Genomic DNA, 23,033 nt, shown 5'->3' on the forward strand with positions numbered 1-23,033 from the left:
AAACCACTGTCAGCGCGCGAGTCTCTGAAAGGTCTAACGTCCATTTTCAATCCTGCGAGTCCTGCGAAGGAAAACCTGAGGTAAGAGGCCCCGCCCCACAGCCATCTCCTTAGCAAATTCCCGCCTGTGGCCCGGCCCCATAGCCATCTCCTTAGCAAATTCCCGCCCTCAGCCCCGCCCCACAGCTATCTCCTTAGCAAATTCCCGCCCTCGGCCCCGCCCCACAGCCATCTCCTGAGCAAATTCCCGCCCTCACCCAAGGACTGGGAGAGCACCCGCGGATTGGCCGATCAACGGCAACGCCTGCCAGTGGCCAGACGCCAATTGGTCAGCGGGTAGTCCCGCCTCCGCCCCCAAACGCGAGTTTGGGAACTCGGCGTCGCGGGAGGTCTCTGATCCACTCAGGGGTCAGGGCATCACTGGTCTCGCGTGCGCGTGACCAGGCCCGGTTTCCGGCGCCAGGACCTTTCCGAAGCGTCAAGTGGCCTAACGGTCACAGCTGTCGCCCATCGGAGAGGCAGGACTACTGCGAGCGGTTTTACCGCGACCTCCGGAGGCTGGCGTGACAGGCTCTGTCACTAAAATAGGTCTGTCCAGTCGTACTTTTTCCTCACCTTGAGCTTTCCCGTCACGGGAATACACGATTTGGCTTAGGGGCCGGGGCTCTCCTGAGGAGAGAGGGTTTGCTTTGCGGGGAAGAGCGAGTCTTGCACTTCGCAGCCTCAAATTTCAGCCGCAGTGTGGAGGGGGGTGCTTTGGGTGGTCCCCACAGCCTTTCCGGAGTGCCCGCGCGTGTGAGCTTTTGAGATTTGACAATTTGTGAAGCGCTTGTTGCTGACTTTCGAGGACGACAGGATCCTTTTTCAGTCGTTCTGTCAGGGGAGGCAGGTGGGGAGCAAGGAAGGATCCAGATTTTGTTAACAGAGCTTTGAGTTTAAAGAATTGACAAACTCCCGAGTTAATTTCCTGTCAGACCTTTTGCGGTTGAGACATAGAGTCTGAGGCTTTGATGGTAACCGCGTTTGATTTAGAGACAGACTGTGCAGCTTCGCTGTTCTATTGTAAATACGTAAATGAGGAGGAAGAGAAAAACGTAGGGTGTTGGGAGCAGAGGCGGGAGTCGGGAGATCCTGTGAAATCGGAGTCCCTTTGGAGGGGGGCAGGCCGTCGAGGCGTGCGAGGGCCCGGCCCCCTTGCCGCGTGGTCGTTAACCGGAAAGGCTCTGATTTGGCTGGTGGTGGATCGCGTCCCTTCCTCCTCTCCCCGGCTCTCCCCGAGTGCGGCAAACTGGCTTCAGGTTGACTAAAAGATAGCGATTTTCCGAGCAGCTTTGCCGCGCGGTGGTTTCTAAAGCGGGGCGTGGCATGGGTGCCCTTTTGGGCCTCACTTGTCCAGCCTGCGGCAAGTGCTGGGCGATGGGATGCGGTTCTGGCGTCAATGGAAGGGGCTGCCTTTGAGAGTCCCGCAGGAAGATTTAGAAAGTGATTGTTCTTAAAACAAACAGCGGTCTGGCTGTTGTAATTGGCCCCGTTTTGCTGTGTGTTCCTCGAAGTGGTCCGGGTGTGAGTGGTGCCTCATTGTGAGCTGTGCCTTATCTGATGAATTAATGGCAGGTGAAAGCCTTGCGCCTCCGGAGCGAATATTTACAACTTTTGAAAATGTCTTTAATGTCTAAAAAAAGTCTCTTAGAAAACCAGACGGCCTCTTGTTCTTATGTTATCAAGAGTTTAGATTTCTGTGGTAAATATAAGTGAGTTTCATTTTAAGTAAACTCATTTTGCGAGATTTGAGATTTGAAAGTGAAATTAATTAATTTTGCACAATCTAGCCTTGGGCTCTGAGAAAATGTTGTAAAGCTGTAATTAATCTTGTGGGACGAAGTGAAAAGGAACTAAAATGTATGGTGTAATGAATAGTTTAAATTTCTGTGGTAAATACAAGTGAGTTTCATTTTAACTCATTTTTATGGGAGTTGAGATTTAAAAGTGAAATTAATTAATTTTGAACAATCTAGTCATGGTTGGACTCTGAGAAAATGTTGTAAAGTTGTGATTTATCTTATGGAAAGAAGTGAAAAGGAATTAAGGTATATGGTGTAATCAAGAGTTTAAATTTCTGTGGTAAATGCAAGTGAGTTTCATTTTAAGTAAACTCATTTTTACGGGATTTGAGATTTAAAAGTGAAATTAATTCATTTTGCACAATGTAGTCATGGTTGGGCTCTGAGAAAATGTTGTAAAGCTGAAATTATTTATCTTGTGGGAAGAAGTGAGAAGAAACTAAAATGTGTGGTATTATCAAGAGTTTAGATTTCCGGGGTAAATATAAATGAGTTTCCTTTTAACTAAACTCATTTTTGTGGAATTTGAGGTTTAAAAGTGAAATTAATTTTGCAGAATCTAGTCATGATTGGGCTCTGAGAAAATGTTGTAAAGCTGTAATTTATCTTGTGGGAAAAAAGTGAAAAGGAACTTAAATTTATGGTGTTATCAAGAGTTGGCCAGGCGCGGTGGCTCACACCTGTAATCCCAGCACTTTGGGAGGCCGAGGCGGGCAGATCACTTGAGGTCAGAAGTTCGGGACCAGCCTGGCCAACATGGTGAAACCCAGTCTTTACTGAAAGTGCAAAAATTAACTGGGCATGGTGGTTCACGCCTGTTACGCTAACTACTCGGGAGGCTGAGGGAGGAGAATTGCTTTAACCTGGGAGGCAGAGGTTGCAGTAAGCCGAGATAATGCCACTGCACTCCAGCCTGGGTGACAGAGTAAGACTCTGTCTCAAAAAAAAAAAAAAAAAAAAAAAATTTAGATTTCTGTGGTAAATATATAAATATGAATGAATTTCATTTTAAGTAAACTCATTTTGTGGGATTTGAGATTTAAAAATGAAATTAATTTTGCACATTCTAGTCATGGTTGGGCTCTAAGAAAATGTTGTAAAGCTGTAATTATTTACCTTATGGGAAGAAGTGAAAAGGAATTAAAATTTATGGTGTGTCTACTATGAACCAGGCATGATGCTGAGAGTTTAACTGTGTAATTTTTGGCCTAAATAGCCCTGTGAAGTAGATATTATTCCAACTTTACAGGTTAGAACATTTGAGGCACAGAGGCAAAATATTTGCCTAAAGTGAAACGGCAAATTTGGCAATTTGGACTTGGATTCAAGTGTTTATAACTAAAGCCCAGCTCCTTGCATCATACCCTGGTATCTGAAAGACATAACAATTCATTTCAGGTGCAATGTGAATGAAAATTACATGTTATGACCCAGACTTGTTGTCTGTGTGCTCCTTGAGAAATAGTTTTGTTGGATAGATGTGGTCAATACTCAAAAGCCCTTGCTATCTTTGCCATGCATTACTCTAAGCACTTGACGTGTATTAATTCATTTAATCCTCACAATTCCATGAGGTATGTGCTATTATCATTCCCATTTTACAGACCAAAAAAAAAAAAAAAAGGATTTAAGTAAGTTGTTCAACTTACTTACGCAGCTAGTATGTGGGGGAGGTGGGACCCAAACCCAGGTATTCTGACCACAAGCCTAAGGTCTTAATGCTGTTTGATGCTGCCTCTCATGTAACCAGATATGTGTGACAGTTGCCGTAGAACAAGTAGAGTGTTCTTGTAGTTCAGGGAAAGCCGTGTCACATCCATACGGGATGATCATTGGCATGGTGCCCTTGCTTTTTGGAGGTGAAACTTGAAGTAAGCCTTGAAGTTGAATAGATTCTCCTAGGCGGAGACACAACAGGGTATTATGGACGGAGGGCATAACAGGAGCGAGAAGCTCAAAGAGTGAAAGGTTGGTGTTGATTTGTATATGTACCAGAGATGTAAACATGTTGGGAGTCCAGTGGTGGACTCACTGCACAGTGCTCCTGTGTCTTAACTACAGCCAAATTTTGACAACATTGTAATTAATCCAAATAGGGAGTTCTCTGTTCTCTGGATGTAAGAGCTTGTAAGCATTGTCTGCAAACTTGCCTGAAACAGGCAACATAGTAAATATTTTAGGCTTAGAACTGCTGTCCCCAGCCTTTTTGGCACCAGGAACCGGTTTTGGTTTTGTGGAAGACAATTTTTCCACAGATGCAGGGATGGGGGAGTGCTAGTGGGGTATGGTTTCCTAATGAAACTGTTTCATAAGGAGAGTGCAACCTAGATCCCTCGCATGTGCAGTTCACAATAGGGTTTGTGCACCTGTGAGAATCTAATACTGCAGCTCATCTGACAGGAGGCGGAGCTCAGGTGATAATCCTTGCTAGCTCCTGCTGTGCTCCTAACAGGCCAAGGACCAGTACCAGGCGGTTGCCTAGGGGTTGGGGACCCCTGGCTTAGAGTAAAGGGGCAAGTGGTAAGAAGTGACCGCTGCGCAGTGGGCGGGGTCCTGATTATGGAAGGACCTTGCAGGCCATGGTAGGAGTTTGGATTTTACTGTGTTATTGGTAGCAAAGGTATACCAGGTGATTTTAATAATGAAGTAAAGTGCATAGAGTGTGATGGTAGACTGCACCATTTACTAGCCATGGGACCTGGGTAAATTACTTAAATCAAGCTTGTCCAACCCGCCTTATTTTGTTGTTGTTGTCATTGTTGTTGTTCTGTTTTGTTTTGTTTTAGGCTTTCGGCAGCCTGAAGCTATGCTTTTTAGTTTCTGTCTCTAGGGATAAGTGGAAAAGAGGGATGAGGAAGGGGCTTTACTGGCCCAACCAGAAACAAACTAAGAACCCATGACTATATTCCCTCCCTTGGACACCCCTAATAAACGTTCTTTGCTTCAGTTTCCTCATAAGGAAAATGAGGACAGTAATAGAACCTATCCCACAGGGTTGTCAGTAATTTAGCAAGATAGAATACCTAATCAAAGAATCAAAAGAAAGTACAAATTAAATTAGAAATAATAATTTTAAACTGTGGTTTTGCTAAAAATTCTGTAATTATGATGAAATGATTATCCTTCTGGATAAAAATAATTTGTCAAAACAACTCAAGAAAAAGTAGGATAATTTGACTAGATCATCAACCATGGAGGAACTTAGAAAATGTTATAAAAACTGGACCCAGAGAGTTTTTTTATAAATTCAACCCTTTAGAGCACAAAAATTCTCGTGCGATGTAAACTTTTTTAGAGTATAGAAAGAGATGAAAGGCTTCCTAGCTAATTTTGTAGAGCAATTTTGATACCAAGTGTTAATAATGTAGCAATACAATACTGATTCATTAATTGTGAGAAATATACCATCTCACTAATGTAAGATCTTAGAAATAGAGATGCAAACAATTTCTAAATAAAACACCAACAAACTGAATGTTGTTGTTTATAATCAGCTGGACCCCTCACCCCAAGAACATTAAGAAATATATTAATATGTTGCATCAGTAGATCAAAAGAGAAAAGTCACTTAGTCATCTGATGCTGAGAAGCTATTTGGTACTATGTATTATCTGTCCTGGTTTTAAAACTACATGCAGGACCGGCAGGATACTACCTTAGTTTATTTCGGAACATCTGGTTGACCCCAACAGCCTTCCTTAGTGGGAAGAAGTAGAGGAGAATTTTCAAATGTGGAGACCTATCCATTGTTTCTACCTCTAGGAAATCATCCCATAGAACTACTTGCACAGGTGCAAGACTGTTCTGCAGTGTTCTTTGTAAGAGCAAAACTTTAGAAGTAACTTGAATATTTATGAATTGGCGGCTGTGTTTAATAAATCATGGCATATTTACAAGATAGAACACTAAGAAGTCGTTACAGTAACTACAGTAGACCTAAAAGTACTGGTTTGGAAAGACTCTTTCCACCACAGGTTAGTTTTGCCTGTTTTTGAGTTTAATATCAATTGAGTCATATACTGTACTCTTTTGTGTCTGGCTGTTTTTGAACTCAAGGTTATGGTTGTGAGATTCAGCCTTGCTGTGTACAGCAGTAGTTGGTTTATTCTTATTGCTGCGAAGTTCCTTTATATGAATATACCACAATTTAATTACTGATAGTTTGTATAAGTTTTATGGTCAGAAAACTCAACTAGTTTAGAAAGTGAAATTTGATTGAAGTTACAGCTCCAATTAGAGGTATTTTATAACTTGGTACTTCTATGCAACATTAGTCTGCGTTTATCTAACTCGAGTTATTTCTCCCATCTTCTTTATCCCCTTTTGATTTCTCTCTTTTGGGTTCATGGTCATTAGTATCTCCACTATAGAATGAAAGGGAAACAGGAAAGAGATGAAACCTGAATCTCTTAATTGTGCCTCTCATTACTGCTGTGGTTCAGGAAGGATAAAGTGGGGTAGCTCTTTCATTAACGTACCCTTCCCAGTAACTGTGATGCAGACATTCAAAGCAAATCTCTAGTACAAGATATAATCCGATACTGTTGCAGCCAGTTTTCTACCTCCATAGTTAAGTGACTCAGAGCGATAACCAAACCTTCCTAATTTTAGATTGTTTGGCTTACCTTTCACATCCAATTATTTAGGTTTAATATAAAATTTAATAAGGCAATCCTAACTTGAAAGTTGAAATGGACCTTAGAGATCATCTCAACTGGTGTTCGAAACCTGGTGGATGAGGAGGTGGTGTCTCTTGTGGTCTGCCCAGCCCACATAGTCGGGGGGGACCCGATCCAGAATAGACCCCTGGCTTACATTTTGGAGGCAATGCTCTCTCCTTAGTCAAGAGCCTTTTGGAGCTCCTTTGCAGAAGCAGTTAGCCCTTGCGTTCTCTTGTTCATTTGTTTCCAGCATTTACTCTGTAGGCTTTAAGTTACTAAGCAGTCACTTCACAGTTTGTAATTGTGTTTGATTTGATTCTTATTTCTAGTCATGGGCAATATGGCCCTTCAGTTTTGAAAGATTTATTTTAAATTGGCCATGGAAGAATTCTGGTTTTGTCACTCTCTAAAATTCAACCCAAAGTCCAATTCTATTTGAGTTAGCATTCTGAGAGTATATCCATATTATTAAGGTAGTAAGTGTATGAAGTAACTTTTTTATGCGTTGCTTTTCAGGAGTAGAGGTTTACCACTCTTAGGTGACTAAGCAGTATCACAAATAAACCCTCCAGCAAGTTTAAAAATAATTAGGTCCAACTCAGAGGAAGTGGAGTTTCTCCTGTTGCACAAAAATGATGTCTAGCAGCTCCAGTGAAATCGATGTGGTTTGTATTCAAATTGAAAATCTGTCTTTGTTTTTTTTTATTGTGCTATACTTCTATTCTAAATTTAGTTTAATTTTATACACTGAAATGCATAGACCATAAGTAAATTTTTGTTATGTATTTTAACAGTAATATATAAAGCTCCTGTGACAATTTGTGTACAAGTTTCTTTGTGAACACACACTTAAATTTCTTTTGGGTGAACAGACAGAAGTTGAATTACTAGGTCATGGAGTTCATGTGAATTTAACTCTGTGAGAATCTGCCATACAGTTTTTCAAAGTGGTTGTGCTGTTTTTACATTTCTCTTATATTCTTCTATATTTCTTAATCCGTCAAGTTGAATCAGTATGTAGATTATTAAACTATAAATAATTTGGCTTAACAGAAAACACCTTTTTTTTAGTCACATAAGGACATAGATATTAATGCTACCTAAGTAGTCTAGGCAATTCTCTTAACTACTATCAGTCCAAATGTTTTTCAAAAATCTTTGGAGATAACTGCCTACCAAGAGTCATTTTTCTCTGATATAACTATGTAAAAGCACTTTGAAAAGCATAAGGCACTATACAAGGGTAAGATAGTATATTTTTAAAAGTACTGAACTGTAACCCAATTCCATATGTTTTTGTGATTTCTATCATGTATTTTGAAACAAAAACATACATAGCTACCAAGTATGTTTATTATAAAATTATTCCCATAGTTCATAATTCATTCTTAGAATGAAGAGTTATTATACTGAAGTGTAATGGTTATTTACTCCTTACTTATTTATACCCTGTCTTATTTTTTAAAGTTTTAAGGTACTTTAGAGATTAATTTATCAAGAAAAATAGGTGCTCAAATGTTTTCTATCTTGTCCACAGAGGGGCACTGTTGGATTATTTAGGAATCAAAAAACATGTAACATTTATTTCTTTGTTCATGGTTAGAAATACTTGCTTTTAAAGTATTTCTGGTGCTAAAGGACTAGTCTTTCTACCATGAAGCATATAAAGGGTTAAGCTCAGTGAAAACTGTTGTCTTAAGTGTAGTTGGGTTAATGAGAACACAGTTCTGCAAATACATCTTTTCATGTAGTCATAGTATTTACAATGAGCAAAGGTCCTTTGATATCACAAATAGGCCTTTGTAACAGCCTCTTGAAAGTGAAATTAAACCCTCAACTTTTCTTTTAGTTCTGTCTTTCATCTTCCCTTGTAATTTGTTGATAAATCTTCCTCAGGTAAAAACAAGAATACCTACTTATGATGAAGATGACAACACTGTTCTTTACGCGTATGAAACAAAACCTGAATTTGTCAATAAAGTATGTTAATTGCTAATTGCCAAATATATTAACATTTGCTGTTTTAAAGGAAATGATGTAAATTCCTCATATACTATGGAGTTCCCGTAAACTCACACTCAAGAAAATATCTCTCCCCTGAATTTGTATGCTTGCTTTCATCAGAGAATGAGCACTTAACCAATTTACTTTCCCCTTTTTCTTATATAGTAGAAAATTAAGAGCAGTTTTGTACTCACTTTCAGTATAAGACTCTAAACCTAGATTCTTCTGATATAATAAATTCTTTTCTTGCCCCCTTCCTCAATTGTCAGTTTTCATTCTCATATTAATGTGAATTTTAAAAATCTCTGCTTAAGTCTTCTGAAACCCCTTGAAAAGCTGGTGATTAATAAAAACAATTTAAATAAATAAATATAGTTCCCCCCTGCCCCCAGTGTTCAGTTTGGCTGTTACAGAAATAAATCATTAATTACTTTTAAAATATTACCAGGAACCGAATATTGTATCTGATGCATCCTGTAATACTGAAGAGCAACAGAAGATAGTTAATGATGTCCTTATCCATTGCCAGGTATGGAAGTTCTGTCTCTTCAATGTAGTTTTCTAAAATGTTAAGCAAAAATTCTCTTTATCTCACATAAAGGGAAAGTGTACAATTAATTGAAATTTTGCTTATCAATTTATTTATGATTATCATCCCATTGTGATGATTTTTTTAAAAACAATTTATAGTTAGAACCACATCTCCTGAATAGCAACATGTAGATTTTATAGCTTTTTAAAAGGCCCATTACCAACCAAATGTAGTTACGTCTCTTTCATCTACATTGCTCAGTATTGAATTAGTTTCCCCTACAAAATCCTTAAAGGAAATTGACTGATTTGGATGAAATTTGGTATGTGCCTAAATGCACATCAAGATATCTCAATGGAAACAAAGTGGCAGCCCATCAAGGTTTTGTAAAGAAACATACCTAAGGTAGTTTTAAGGGGTTGTTTTAAGAATCACCATGTTGGTAGAGATGTGATTACTGGGAATTTTGTGAGTTGCATACCCCAGAGGTAATGAAGGTTTATATATATATATATATATATATATATATATAAAATGTTTCTTACCATATATAAGGTTTCTTGAATGGAATGAGCTAACATACTTTGGAAAGTGAAATTGTTTGGGTGTTTATCATGATCTTGGGGGAGAACAGAAGTGGAGTGCTTCCAAGGGACACATGCAGTCTTGGGGGGAAGTGGGTGCAGAGGCGAGCTGAGAAGGGAGGGAGCAGGTTCTCCCCAGCCTGCCTCCCCATGCACTGCTAGGTCATGGTCTAGGTCAGCTTGCACGCTGAAGTGGGAGGTAGCATCTGTGGGGGGAGGTGCCCAGGGCCATGGTCAGCCTGAAATGGCCCCAAGGGCCCCTCTCCGTTGCTGCCAAGGGGCTGGCTCTTTCTTCCCCTACCCGTTCTAGATCACAGAGGTGGCGCTGCAGCCTGCCTTGTTCTTTCATCCCAGTTCCCTCTTGAGTCCATCTCCATCCTGCTTAGGCTGGGAGCAGAGGAAGACCTGGCCATCCCCTGCCTACCTCAGCTCCCTAGTCCTGCCTCTTCACTCCTGGAGATAGTGGAGCACCTGGGGCAGTCCTCTCCTCTGAGTCCTCAAAACTGTCCCCACAGCCAACCAACTGCCCTCATCCCTGCCCTTCTTCTGACCCCTTCCCAACCATTCTAGTGACCAGGGCTGACACCCTTGCTGCTTTCTGCATCTAGTCCCCTCCCTGAACTCAGAGCTGCCCCCCATCAGGCATCCCCCTCTCCCTCCTCTGGCTCCAGTCCCTGTCCCTCCTTCCCCTCTACGAGTTCTCCCACATCTTGGAGAAGCCACTGCTCTTGCTTCCCATCCATCCTTTCCTGTCATCGTCACCCTCTTCTTCCTGTGACAGCCCCACTCCTGGAATGTCATTCATACTTGCTCTCTCCACACCTGGCTTCCTGTTTTTCTCTCTGGGTATTTATGAACCTGCTGTTCCTTCTATGCTGTAAGCCCTTCCATGCATCCTCACCTGGCAAGGGCCTTCTCATGTTTTAATTCTGACTTCAGACCTCACCTCCTCTGAAAAGGTCTCTATGACTGCAGCCTGGGTTAGGACTGCTTTTCTGTGCACGCTTAGCCTCCTGTTCCCGCCTGTGTCACGCCACTGGTAATAACAATAGTAACATGAAGAGACCACTGAGCACTGTTGGACCGGGCATGGTGTGGTGCTGTTACTGTTAGTATTAACCTAATACTATAGCAAGCTTCTCGTCCTTGAGAGAACCCTGAGAGAGCTTTTCATCCTGATTCCCTACATGAGGACACTGAAGCACAGAGAGGTTAAGTAACTTGCCCAGGGTCACACAGCCAATAAGTGGCTGGACTCTAGTATTTGACCCCAACCATGTTCCCCGAGAGCCTGCACTGTTTACCTCAGTGTGGCAGCCCTGTGGTTCTCACTAGCGGCATCAGAATCACCTGGGGGGCTTGTGAAAACATAGACCACTGCCCCCACTCTCAGAGTTCCAGGTTCCGTAGGTCTGGGGTGCAGCCTGGCATTTGGCATTTCTAATGAGCTTATAGGTGATGTTGATGCTACCGGTCGGCGGACCACACTTTGCAAACCACTGTTCCAGGCTGTTTATCACTTTGTCTACTGGAATCCTCTTTTTACTTGTCTTTCTCCCAGCTGAGATGGTAGTTCCTCTAGGACAGGCTGGAGTGCAGTGGCGCAGTCATGGCTCACTGCAGCCGCAACTTCCCAGGCTCAGGTGATTCTTCCACCTCAGCCTTCCTAGTAGCATGGACTACAGGCATGCACCACCATGCTTGGCTAATTTTTTGTATTTTTGGTAGAGACGGGGGGTTCACCATGTTGCCTAGGCTTGTCTCCAACTCCTGAGCTCGAGCGATTCACCTGCCTTAGCCTCCCAAAGTGCTGGGATTACAGGCATGAGCCACCGCACCCGGCCAGGAGCTTTTTTCTTCGGTCCATGTTCTCAATACCTAGCAAAGTAGTTCTGCCAGGTGGTAGGCCGTCAATAAAGGTTTAGTTGAATGAGTGAATGAATGAATGAATGAATGAGGAAATGTTTCTGGCCCTTTGTTTAAGTGTATTTTTCTTTGCCCAAAGTTTCTGTGTATTTCAAGAAGAATTATCAGATTTTTATCAGTCTCCTATGTGCTTGATTGCAATGTTTCTGGCCCTTTGCTTAAGTGTATTTTTCTTTGACCAAAGTCTCTGTGTATTTCAAGAAGAATTCTCAGATTTTTATCAGTCTCCTGCGTGTTCGATTGGCACATAAGAGATGTGTACTTAACGGTTTTGTAAGGTTAATTGCTGACTGCATGATTTAAAAATACTTTGAAGCCAAAAGTCACATCTGTTATATTTGGTTCACTGTTCTTTCTGGAGTGGAACATTCACTGTCTGTATATAATATAGACTTCATATTTGTACATATATGAACATATATGTTACATATGTATATCATAAAGTGAGTCTTTGTTGTTTTAGCAGATTTCTTTCCTAAAATAGCACCTTCTTTGATGTGCAGTGTCTTCATCATCAATGTGCTAGCATAGAGGCATTGTGGGACATTCATTCACCAGCATTACAGCTTCCTCAATTCCTACATGGAGTAGAGCAGGGGAGGGGACGCTGGGGCTCCTGAGCTCAGCCTGTTGGCTCTGTGTCACCTACAGCCATGCCTTGAATAGGAGCAAGACATTTCTGATGGCTTGAGAACTTTTGTTGTTAACATTTGACTTAATGGTATTTTCACATTATTTTTCTTTGAAATAAAAATTATATTTTACATTGTATACCAATTATATGACTACATTGTGTTATAATAGGTTATATATGATGCTATGCAAAACCTGGATAAGAAGATTGATGTGATTCGTAGAAAGGTTTCAAAAATCCAACGTTTCTGTGTGAAATCCCTGTGGACAAATCGTGTAAGTGTTATAAAAAACATTTTTACAACTGTGATAAACCTCTGGTTTGTAAAGATGCCAATAAGCTAGAAGTGAGAGAGTACCAGTATCTGTGTGAGATTAGCAAGGCATATCTGTACTTGTAGCAGTAGATGGAGACTAAACTCTGTTGGAAAAACGCTGAAGTTTAGGTTTAATAATTTATGATGCTGCCTATTTTTATGTTTGTAATTATAATGTGTAAAATACAATTAAAATGTAGGATTGAAGAATTATATAATCAAAAGGGACCATTTATTTTTAATAATATAAAGGAATGTTGCCTGGAAAATAAGTATTAATGTATTTACTACTCATTTTATTTACTTTTTTACTCACTGTTGGTTTATGCTGTGTTTGTGTGATTTCAGAAGCGATATGGATACAAAAAGTATTCTTACCGGCTTGCTAAAAAGCTTAAACTCAAGAAAATGAAGAAAAATGAGGTTTACGAGTCATTCTCCTACCCTGAAAGTTACAGCCCCACTTTACCAGTGTCAAGGCGTGAGAATAATTCCCCGAGCAACTTTCCAAGACCATCCTTTTGCATGGAAGAATACCGGCGAGCTGAGCCAGAGGAGGACCCGATCCTCAGCCGTACTCCGAGTCCAGTGCATCCCTCAGATTTCTCTGAGCATAATTGTCAGCCATATTATGCATCTGATGGTGCAACGTATGGTTCTTCTTCAGGGCCCTGCCGTGGCAACCCTCGGGCTGACAGCATCCACAACACTTACTCAACTGACCATGCTTCTGCAGCACCACCTTCAGGTATGCTGGCCCAGGGAGCGCCCAATTTAGTACATGTCCCTGAGATGGTGAGTTACTCAGCTTTGATGGAGAATAGGTACACTGGATCATCTCTCTTCCTCCCTTCTGGTGTTGGTGAGTTTGAAATGCCATATTTACAAGTAGCACTATTTGACCTATATTTATCAACATCCTTGATGCAAACTAGTGGAAGCTGTTCGTTTCCTATTTTGAGGGCTGGTTTTAGGTGATATTCAGAATGATGACTAACATTTATTGAATGCATATTATGTGCAAGGCACTGTGCCAATCAACTGACATGCCTCTTCTCCACTTATAATGACCCCATGGTTTTGGCACATTTATTACGCCATCCCCAAGGTCACAGAGCTGGTGAGTAGCACTTCTAGAACTCTGCCCCATTGTGCTTTTTCAAATCTTCTGTTTTTATTTACCCTTTCCCTAGATAAATAAAAAACACTCCTGATATGGCAAGAGCCCAGATGGTAGGGAAGAAAGGGTATGTTTTTGGTTAATTCACACACACACAAAGATCAAATTGTGTTGATGGTCCTGGTTGGAGAAACAAATTTTCCTAACTAATTACAAAACCCACTTTAGTCATCACACACTAATTGTAGGGAGTCTAGCACTCTGGGTGAGTAAAAGGGTACTTGTCAGTACACAAAGAAATTTCAACACAACTTAGTGTAGAGCATAGCTAAAACTTTCTGAAGTATGAGCAGTTAAACTGTCTCATATCTCAGTTATTTTTTAAATATATAAACCTTTGACCAAAATCTCTATTACTATGCAATTAAACATGAAAGAGGAATTAAATAAAATGTTAGTTACTTCTGACCTAGTTCAGCAGAAAATAATCTTGTTTTCTTCAAAATGCACATTAGCACTTAAGCCACGAGAGACAGGAATCTTAAAAAGTAAAGTGATACTAAAAATAACCTTATTGAATACATGGGGAAGATTTGATAAAAGTACTAATTTGGTTCTTAAAGATAATGGGGTTGTTATTGAGATTCATTGATTAAAAGGAACAAATTTAAGCAATTATAAAACTAAATTTGGAGAATTTCCATTATATTTTGCTAGTAAAATTAACCTAATCTAGATAGAGAGATTAAGAGAGAAATTCCTTGAAATACTTGAAGAGAGTCATAGGTTAGGTTAGATTAACCTAATTTTACCCAAGTGACAGATCTTTTGCCATATTTGCCTGTGGCCAAAGAAGACTTGGTTTACTTAGTCTGTTTTGTGATCTTTGAAACTTCAATGTAACTTCTGAACCAGCTTTTGCTATTTAGGGGAGGTCAGATGGGACACTCTTGTGTAGGCAGCCCCACATCGTCTTTATATAGGCTTTCACTAGATTTTACAGTTGGAGTCTTGACTCCTTGCTAGGAACGTCGCAGAAGGTTCCAACAAAGAGAGCATTCCTCCCTACCTAACATCTCTTCTTTCAGGATAATGATCAGGTCGAGTGTGATTTGTCTTTTTTTTTCCCCCTCTCCATTGAAGTTGCAAGGTCACCATTTGAAAATGACCGTTACATAGAGGAAGGAAGCATCACTAAGCACCCTTCAACCTGGTCGGTGGAAGCAGTGGTCCTGTTTCTAAAACAAACAGATCCTCTTGCATTATGCCCTCTTATCGACCTCTTCAGAAGCCATGTAATGTATTTTTTGATCCTGTTTTCCTGCTGTAATGCCTTTGAATGACCTCTGTGCAGGTCTTTCAGTTGGATACTGTGTGAATGGTGGGAGAACCCTATTAGCTGATTTTTCCATATATGAGAAAGCTTATTTTGCCCAAGGTTAGCCTTAAATGGTAGGCTAATAGTCTGTTCTTTAAACGGGTATAGAAGTGCCTAAAATACAAACTGCCTCAGCTTCTTAAAACATGATGATTCAGCATGGCCACTCAGGTGTACCTCCCCTTTATAATGACAGATACAAAGATCCTCCCCCTATCTGCTCCCAGCTGGGCACCAGGACCATGAGGAGGAGGGGGTAACCACAAGCTATAACAGGGTGGCCTTCTTTTTATAGAACCAGTGATTCAACAACTGATTCCATTTGCCTCGATTATTGATGATTTGTAATGCTAATACCCTCTTGCTATTATCAGACCATTTACAAAGTAATATCCTAGGCCGAAGTTTTATAAGTTCTAGTTTCTTTAATTTCGAGTTTTACGTAGTAGAAAAAGTATAGAAGGTGCCAAACAAAGGTTGTGCTATAAGGGATTTCAGACCTTTTCAGATAGTGTTAAATGAGTAAATAAAATTTTATTCTTAAACTGGAACATATAAAACCAAATCATATGCTTCAGCAGCATAAGTTTATCAATTAAGATAAGGAATTTTAGGAGGATGCTTTGTGACTATGTTTTATTTATTCAGATATTTTCACAGTGTGTCCTAACAAAATTAGTAGCCACGTATCTGATTTTTAATATAGTAAGAAAATTGGTAATTAGTTTTAGCATCTAATTAGCTTCAGACAACTAATTGGCATTCATCATAAAGACAACATTGTATAGACATTTACAGTTTGCACTGATGTTGACATACTCATCTTCCCAGCCCTTCTCAGAAAGTTAATGAACATCTGAAATTCATTTTTACTATTCATAGTCTTTACTGTTTTGTCATGGATGTGTAGTATTTTATTCAACGTACAGTATATATTTAAAGTTTGACACAGTTTATTTTTTAAGATATTATGTTAAATTTCCTTTTTCTTAGAACTTGAAGTGAGTTTATACATTACCAAATGGTGCTTCACTGTACAAGTTATATTTTTAATAGCTTTCATAAAGTAGATGCATATTCAGAGAATATACATCTGCAGTGAGCTGCTCTCTAGTTTGCTTTACATGTTCTCATAAAGAACTAACCATTGTGATGAAAATATGGAAGCATTATTAATTATCTTTAAGTTTCTTCTCTCCATAGGAAATTGACGGGAAGGCTCTGCTCCTACTCACGAGTGACGTGTTGCTGAAGCACTTGGGGGTGAAGCTGGGAACAGCTGTGAAGCTATGCTACTACATTGACCGACTTAAACAAGGAAAATGCTTTGAAAATTGAAAAAATCCTTGTGCGAATTTAGATTGGGCCAACTTCTAGAGGCACCAATGCCTTCTTAGTGTAGAATCATTTTTCTGCCCTTTAGTCGTTTTTGTTTTGTAGAAAGTATCTCTCAAAATATATTATAGCTAGAATTGTAGAGCTATGTTATAGTCTAGTCTACTTCTTTAAAAACCATTTAACTGCTAGATAGTATTAGAATAGTCCAATAGGAAATTCATTCTTTATAGGTCTTTAAAAATTACTTTTATTATATTGTTTACAAATATATTTCATGCAAGAAACAGAAAAAAAAAACCCTTTGATTCTGGTTCATCTCGATAACAGAGAACCAAAACAGCTAAGAGAGGTATTATCAGGGTTGACAACTCCTATGATTGAATCTATGGGAATTATTCCTCAGAAGAGAATTTAAAGGTGTACCCATAGATATCTCTTTCTGGAGTATTTTATCTGTCTGATGTTGCAGTATTCTACAAGTTTCCAGAAAGAGAATAGCCATATAAATTATTTTCCTGCCTGCTATTGTTTCTCTATATGTTTTATTTATTCAGATTTAGAGAAAAAATAAGCATATAAACTTTTATTAAGTGCTCTTAACAGTTTTAAGATAAACTATAGGATAGATAGAATGGTTATTTTATGCAAGAAATATTGTACCGCAAGAGTGGTTTGGATGAAGTCTGACTACTTTTTTCCAAACAATTATATTTAAACTTTCATATTTTGGCTAAGTTTGGACATATAACTACACTTTCATTGTTTGCATCTCTCTATGAAGATACCTCTGTCCAAACTTTTAAAAGGCATAACTTTATTTTATGTGTTTATTCTTTATATAGATAGTATTTTATATTTTATTCTCACCCGAAGTATACACACAATCTTTTTTAAAAAAATTCAAAATGGCATTTTGTATTGCCACAGAGGTAGGATGAGCCATGTATTAGTGAAATGTTTTATTTTGTAAAATGTAAATGGATTCTTTGCCATCACTAGTACCTCTCAACTTACTTTTTAGAGGACAAGAAACAATCTGTAGATTGGTTTCCATACAGGGAAGTTCTCTGTCCTATGCAATGTTTCTAATTAATTTGCTTAATTCTGAGCCATTAATCCTGCTACACTTTGAATGATACATTAATTCAGACTAATCTTTGGGGGCTTTATTTTGTAAGTTAGAACTTTCAAGGGAAACATGTTCAACACTATTATTTTGTTATAAATTTATAACTTTGTTATTACATTGTATAACAAATATAAGGTTTATAAGCTATGAGAATTGGTGCTATCACCATTGGCTATTTGCTGTAAATGTCAAGAAAATGTTCACCAGATGCAAGAATGTACATTTTCTTTTTAGAAAGCCAAATGTACTTTAGACATGAAGGCAACTATTTAAAGAATAGCTTCATCTATGTTATTCCTTATATGTCATAAGATTCTTACTTAAACTTGGTCTTCTTTCAAATTGTATGAAGATGCTGTACCCACTTGAACAGTCCTCAGGTGTTTACATAAATACTATGTTTTAGTTTTCATGTTTTAAAATATAAATAAAGTTAAATCACAACAGTTCATTGAAAGCCTCAGATGTGATTTCATTTATCATCACTGTATTACATTAATGTGTGTACTTGTTGTAATGTGTGAACTGAAACAGAGCCACTCTAGTAAGCTTGTGGCTTTCCATGTCCAAATACTTGAGTTTTAAAACCTGCCCAGATTCTACTGCTAAACAGATGCCTAACAGCCAATGGCTGATTTCTTACAGGGGTCTTCAATGAGACCCCAGGGGGGCTGTAAGAATTTCAGTTGATGAGATGTATCTGTACTCAGAGCCTTTGTTATTTATGATATCATCAGTGATGCGAGAGTGCTAGAAAATGCCCATGCCCCGAGATATCTCATCCCATCTGAGCCTGTACGCCTGGCTGGCAACTCCGGCTGCTCTTTTACCACTGGGGGCCAGAGGCCACCTCCTGGATGCACCTCCTCTTGGCCCTCTGCCTTCAGATGGCCCAGCTACCCCGGTGGGATGCCCTTGGAGGACTGGGGTTACAGTTGCATAGCCTCACTTATCCAACCCCTACCCCCACCCCAGGAGCTGCGGCTCCAGCCGAGGAACCCAGAAACCCTCACTACTCTTGCTCCCCAGCAGCGTGTCCTATGATTCACTGGAGACAATAGGGCCCTGCCCGAGGCTCCATGGGTGATGCTCAGCGACTGGAACGGGGGTGTCAATTTGAGTGATCTGAGACTTGAGTAATTTGTGGCTCCTTTTTTTCTCCTATCTGGCTTATAAATTTTTAGTCCATAGACTATCATGCCATATTACCCTTCCTGTGAATTTTCCAGACTTGAAATTATCTTCCTCTAGCTTTGCCTCTCATTCCATCCTTTGATGCTTTGTAGCCTGCAGAATTCTGCATCTTGAGCTCTAAGACTTTCCAGGCACACCTAGCATTTGCGTTGGTCTTTTGTCTGTGTGATTTCTTATTGTTGAAATGTCTTACAGTACATATTTTAGAGTGGGATCTCCTAAACTTTTAAGCCAAGGCCTCCCTCTGTAGGCATAGAAACACCATGCCCTTCTGTAATATTCAAAAGTAAAAAGTAAATACTGTGAGTAGTGGCAGTGTAATTGGGAGGAAAAGCACAGCTTTTTCAAGCCGCAGAAGGGATTGTCGCCGGGCGCGGTGGCTCACGCTTGTAATCCCAGCACTTTGGGAGGCCGAGGCGGGCGGATCAAGAGGTCAGGATATGGAGACCACGGTGAAACCCCGTCTCTACTAAAAATACCAAAAAAAAAAAATTAGCCGGGCATGGTGGCGGGCGCCTGTAGTCCCAGCTACTTGGAGAGGCTGAGGCAGGAGAATGGCTTGAACCCGGGAGGCAGAGCTTGCAGTGAGCCGAGATTGCGCCACTGCACTCCAGCCTGGGCGACAGAGCGAGACTCCGTCTCAAAAAAAGAAAAAAGAAAAAAGAAGGGATTGTCCTCGCAGTTGGCTGAGTACATGAAGTAGGTTAAAATTTCTGGGGCTATAGCTGGATGCTGGGGCTTGCTCACAAAGTCTCCTGAGGCTGATCCAGGCAATGTGGGAGAGCTTTAGGTTTGAGAGGACGTGCAAGCGAGAGCCCACCTTTGGAATACGTGGCGGACAGTCCTTCCTCTCTTCTGGCTGTTTGCCCTATTTTGTCAGCAGGTTGATGCCACTAAACCTTAAGAGTGACACTCCGTAGTTAGCACGTGCTCAAATTAAGCTTGGCCACTCCCCCTCCTCTAACAGAGGCAACTCTAGTGTTATGGGATCACCTTTCTGCCTTTAGGGATACTATCAGCATTGAGGGGAGATCTTTAAGAAATAAGGGACCTAGCTCCTCCCCTCGAGCTGCCTAGAACATAACAGACAAACCAGCGTTCATGAAAAGGAGAACGTCAGGGCACTTACGACACAGCATATGAGTCAGTGCCAAGTGCCCATAAGTGACGTGTCCTTATGTATCAGTAGTGGTGTGTCCTGTTCTCCTGCCATAGAACTGAAGCACTTAAGCACATGCATCTGTGGAAATAATCCCTCAGGGACAACGGGGCGGCCAGGGCAGGGTTTTGGCCTTGCCAAGCCCTGCTCCTCCTTTGGCCTCACTCCTCCACCTGGCTTTGGCTAGCCTCGGAGGCTCAAGTCCACTGATGTCAGGGGCGGGGTGGGTGCACATATTCCACAGGGGCAGAAATCAGTCCGTTGGGAGCAGGACACATATCTTACAACTTCCTTTTATATTCATGTAAGACGAAAAAGATGAAGCTTTTCTGCAGTTAATGTACGGAGTCACTGATGTGTTCTAAAGTGCTGAACATTGTTGGTACTTGCCACCATCCCAGCCCTTCTCGGTTCCTCCCTGTCCTTAGAGGCATAAAGCCTGGACGTGACACTTGCCACACTCCTTTGCCAGTAGACATGGATTCTTAGATTCTGCCCCAAGAGACCCTGTGCCCTGATTTGGGGAGGAGGGAGGTGAGGAGAAGCCGCTTCCTTCTGGTGGCTGCACAGGACAGGCTTCTGAGCATCAGCAGGAGGCAGATGTGGGGTTTGCCAGCAGCCTCTGGATATCACCTTGAGACTCACCCACTTAAGTCGTGCAGGCAGCTGAGACCACTGGGGGCAGGGGAGCTTCCCTGTGACTCTTGCAGTCCTGGATTTCTAGAAACTTCCTCACCTTAGCCCCTGCCCTCCAGGAGCCATATAAGCTTCTGATTCTATATTAAACCACTTCCATTCTGAAGATTCAGAATGGCTCATATGTTCCTGACCAAACCTGGACTTGTCTACCTTCTTTGGCATATCTGTCTTGTACAGGCCCACTGTTCAGAAAGAAGAGTAAAACTTCCATAGAAAGGGCCCTTTATGTTGTCTAGTTTAAGTAAACTAGTATATTTCATCAAATCTAAGACCTCTTTGATTGTAAGATGCACCACTGTTTAATAGTAAAGGAAAATGCTACCTATTAAACTATCACTCACCATTGATTATAAAATGCAAACTGATTTCATAGATGTTAACACATGAAAAGATGGGTGGCTTACGACATAAAATGTTAGCTCTCAGAAGCTGAACAGGTGGTTTTAAAAGCTTAATGCAAAGAAATTGCACTAATTGAAGACTAATACAAATTAAAACAAAAGCAATCTAATCAGATCTGCCCCAAATTCACAATTACCAAGGAGACTTTGAAATGTGAAATTATATCCATTGTCTTAAGTAAAAAGCCTTACCACAAATGTGTATTTTGTCTTTAAGTATTAACTAGTACTAGGATGAAGCCATCATATTTAGCAAGGCATTTAACAATTTCCTTGCATCCAGCCAAGGAAAAAAAGGGGAACTTGGAATGATTATAGATTAAGAGAGTCTTAAGAGTCATGTTACCCAAATGCAATGCACAGACCTCGTTTAGATGCTGATTAAAAGAAAACAACAGGAAAAACGCATACATGAGACAATCTAGGAAAAGGTGAATACCCAGTAGATATTAGATAATACTGAAGAGTTGCTATTAATTTCTAACAATGGTGCTAATTGGTATTATAATATATTTTGAAAAGATGGTGCCCCTATCTCTTGGAAATAAGTATCTTATTAAAACTTTACAGATTAAATGAGATGATATCTGGGATTACTTTGAAATAATCCAACAGGGAAGGAGATGCAGATGAAACAGGCTTGGCCTTATGTTGGTATTTGTTGCGGCCAGTGATACATACATGGGAATCCATTATACAAATCTCTCTACTATCATGTATGTTTGAAATTTTCCATAATAAAAAGTTTAAGTATGCAGAATATGAAGACAAATTTCTCTATACTTTTCAGAGATGTCTGAAGTCAAGCAACATTCAATACACAGAGGATTTCAGTAAATTAATGATCAATATTTAGACTTCTTGCTTGAGGTTTCTTAATATTAGCCAAAGACAGCTAAGCCACCTACAACTGAGAAGCACCTGTTCTTCCTGTCGTGGTTGAAAAGGAAACAAGGTTGAAGTAATAGATGAAAAACAATACAGGGCAAAGGATCAACTCATTCCTTTGTCAGTAAATAATTGGGAGGCATGTAGAAAACAGGAAGACTTGAAGACACAAATCCAGATAAATGGCAGGGTGGCAGGTCTGCCATTCTGTTGAATGAAATGACAGGTGTTTCTGAAACTCATCAGTGTCTGGTGGAATCTGATGCTGCTTTCCTGGAGGAAGTGATGCTCAGAAAGGGAAGACTGTCATCTTTTCACCCATGCTCCTCCACACTCTGCCCTCTCCAAAGGGGCCTCCACCTCTAGGGTATTCTGGGGAATTCCTCCAAGTACAAGGCCTGGTGGTTTCAAAGTTGTTAGCACTCTCTCAGTTGGTTATTCCAGTTATTACCTCTCTAATTGTGTTTGCTTTTCAGACAAAGGGATTCAGTTCCTTTTTCATTCTTTTTCCCCATATACTGTCCTCTTCCATACACTTGAAGAAGACCCTTATGACTCATATTTGCCAATATACGCCGTTCTCCATGTTGGGAAGTCTCTCTCCCAGGAGAGTCCACCTAGATCAACATCACCATAAACAACATCACTACGAAGTCACTACCAGTGGGTTTCCGAAGTCCATAAAATCCCTGTTTTTGGCCAGGCGCAGTGGCTCATTCCTGCGATCCCAGCACTTTGGGAGGCCGAGATGGACAGATCACTTGAGGTCAGGAGTTCGAGACCAGCCTGGCCAACATGGTGAAACTTCGTCTACTAAAAATACAAAAATTAGCCAGGCGTGGTGGTGCACGCCTCTAGTCCCAGCTACTTGGGAGGCTGAGGCAGGAGAATCACTTGAACCCGGGAGGTGGAGGTTGTAGTGAGCCGAGATCGCGCCATTGAGCTCCAGCTTACTTGCTCACGATCCGAAGTAGATGTCCTTCTGCCGGATGGTGATTTGGGGACCCAGGCTCCTTCTGTCTGTGGCTTCACCATCCCTAGGGCCTTGGGGTCCTTGGACTCCTGGTGGCGGGGCACACATCACTTCTGTTCCCATTCCATGGGCTGGACCTCAGTCACATGGCCACACCTCACTGTAACAGTGGCCAGGAAAAGTCTGTGTACCCAGGAAGATGAGGAAATGGGTCTTTGGTAACTAGCCAGCAGTCTCCACTACACATCATGATCCTA

At 40.7% G+C, this 23,033-nt stretch overlaps 1 protein-coding gene across 7 annotated transcripts; it reads left to right on the top strand.

Moving 5' to 3' along the window:
- Window positions 1-3: 3 nt before the first annotated feature.
- On the top strand, window positions 4-17,913 carry SCML1 (Scm polycomb group protein like 1). 7 transcript variants are annotated; one of them, XM_063634571.1, is made up of 8 exons: window positions 4-80; window positions 7,018-7,166; window positions 8,398-8,481; window positions 8,954-9,034; window positions 12,352-12,456; window positions 12,846-13,245; window positions 14,761-14,912; window positions 16,199-17,913. In XM_063634571.1, the coding sequence occupies exons 2-8, from the start codon at window positions 7,134-7,136 to the stop codon at window positions 16,331-16,333; spliced, it is 990 nt and encodes a 329-aa protein (XP_063490641.1). In that variant the 5' UTR covers window positions 4-80; window positions 7,018-7,133; the 3' UTR covers window positions 16,334-17,913. The 7 variants fall into 7 exon arrangements, with proteins under 7 accessions (XP_063490641.1, XP_063490642.1, XP_055124024.1 ...); XM_055268049.2 differs by lacking the exon at window positions 4-80 and adding an exon at window positions 323-587; XM_055268048.2 differs by lacking the exon at window positions 4-80 and adding an exon at window positions 369-1,613.
- The last annotated feature ends 5,120 nt before the right edge of the window (window positions 17,914-23,033 follow it).

The sequence above is a fragment of the Symphalangus syndactylus genome, chromosome X (genome assembly GCF_028878055.3).
Source record: "Symphalangus syndactylus isolate Jambi chromosome X, NHGRI_mSymSyn1-v2.1_pri, whole genome shotgun sequence".
In the NCBI taxonomy this organism is placed as follows: domain Eukaryota; kingdom Metazoa; phylum Chordata; class Mammalia; order Primates; family Hylobatidae; genus Symphalangus; species Symphalangus syndactylus.

Bases quoted from the DNA above. Each gene is read 5' to 3' on its own strand.
- SCML1 (XM_063634571.1), top strand. From the start codon at position 7,134: ATGATGTCTAGCAGCTCCAGTGAAATCGATGTG. The intron at 9,035-12,351 runs GTATGGAAGTTC...GTGTTATAATAG, and splicing joins ATGTCCTTATCCATTGCCAG to GTTATATATGATGCTATGCA. The intron at 14,913-16,198 runs GTAATGTATTTT...TTCTCTCCATAG, and splicing joins TCGACCTCTTCAGAAGCCAT to GAAATTGACGGGAAGGCTCT.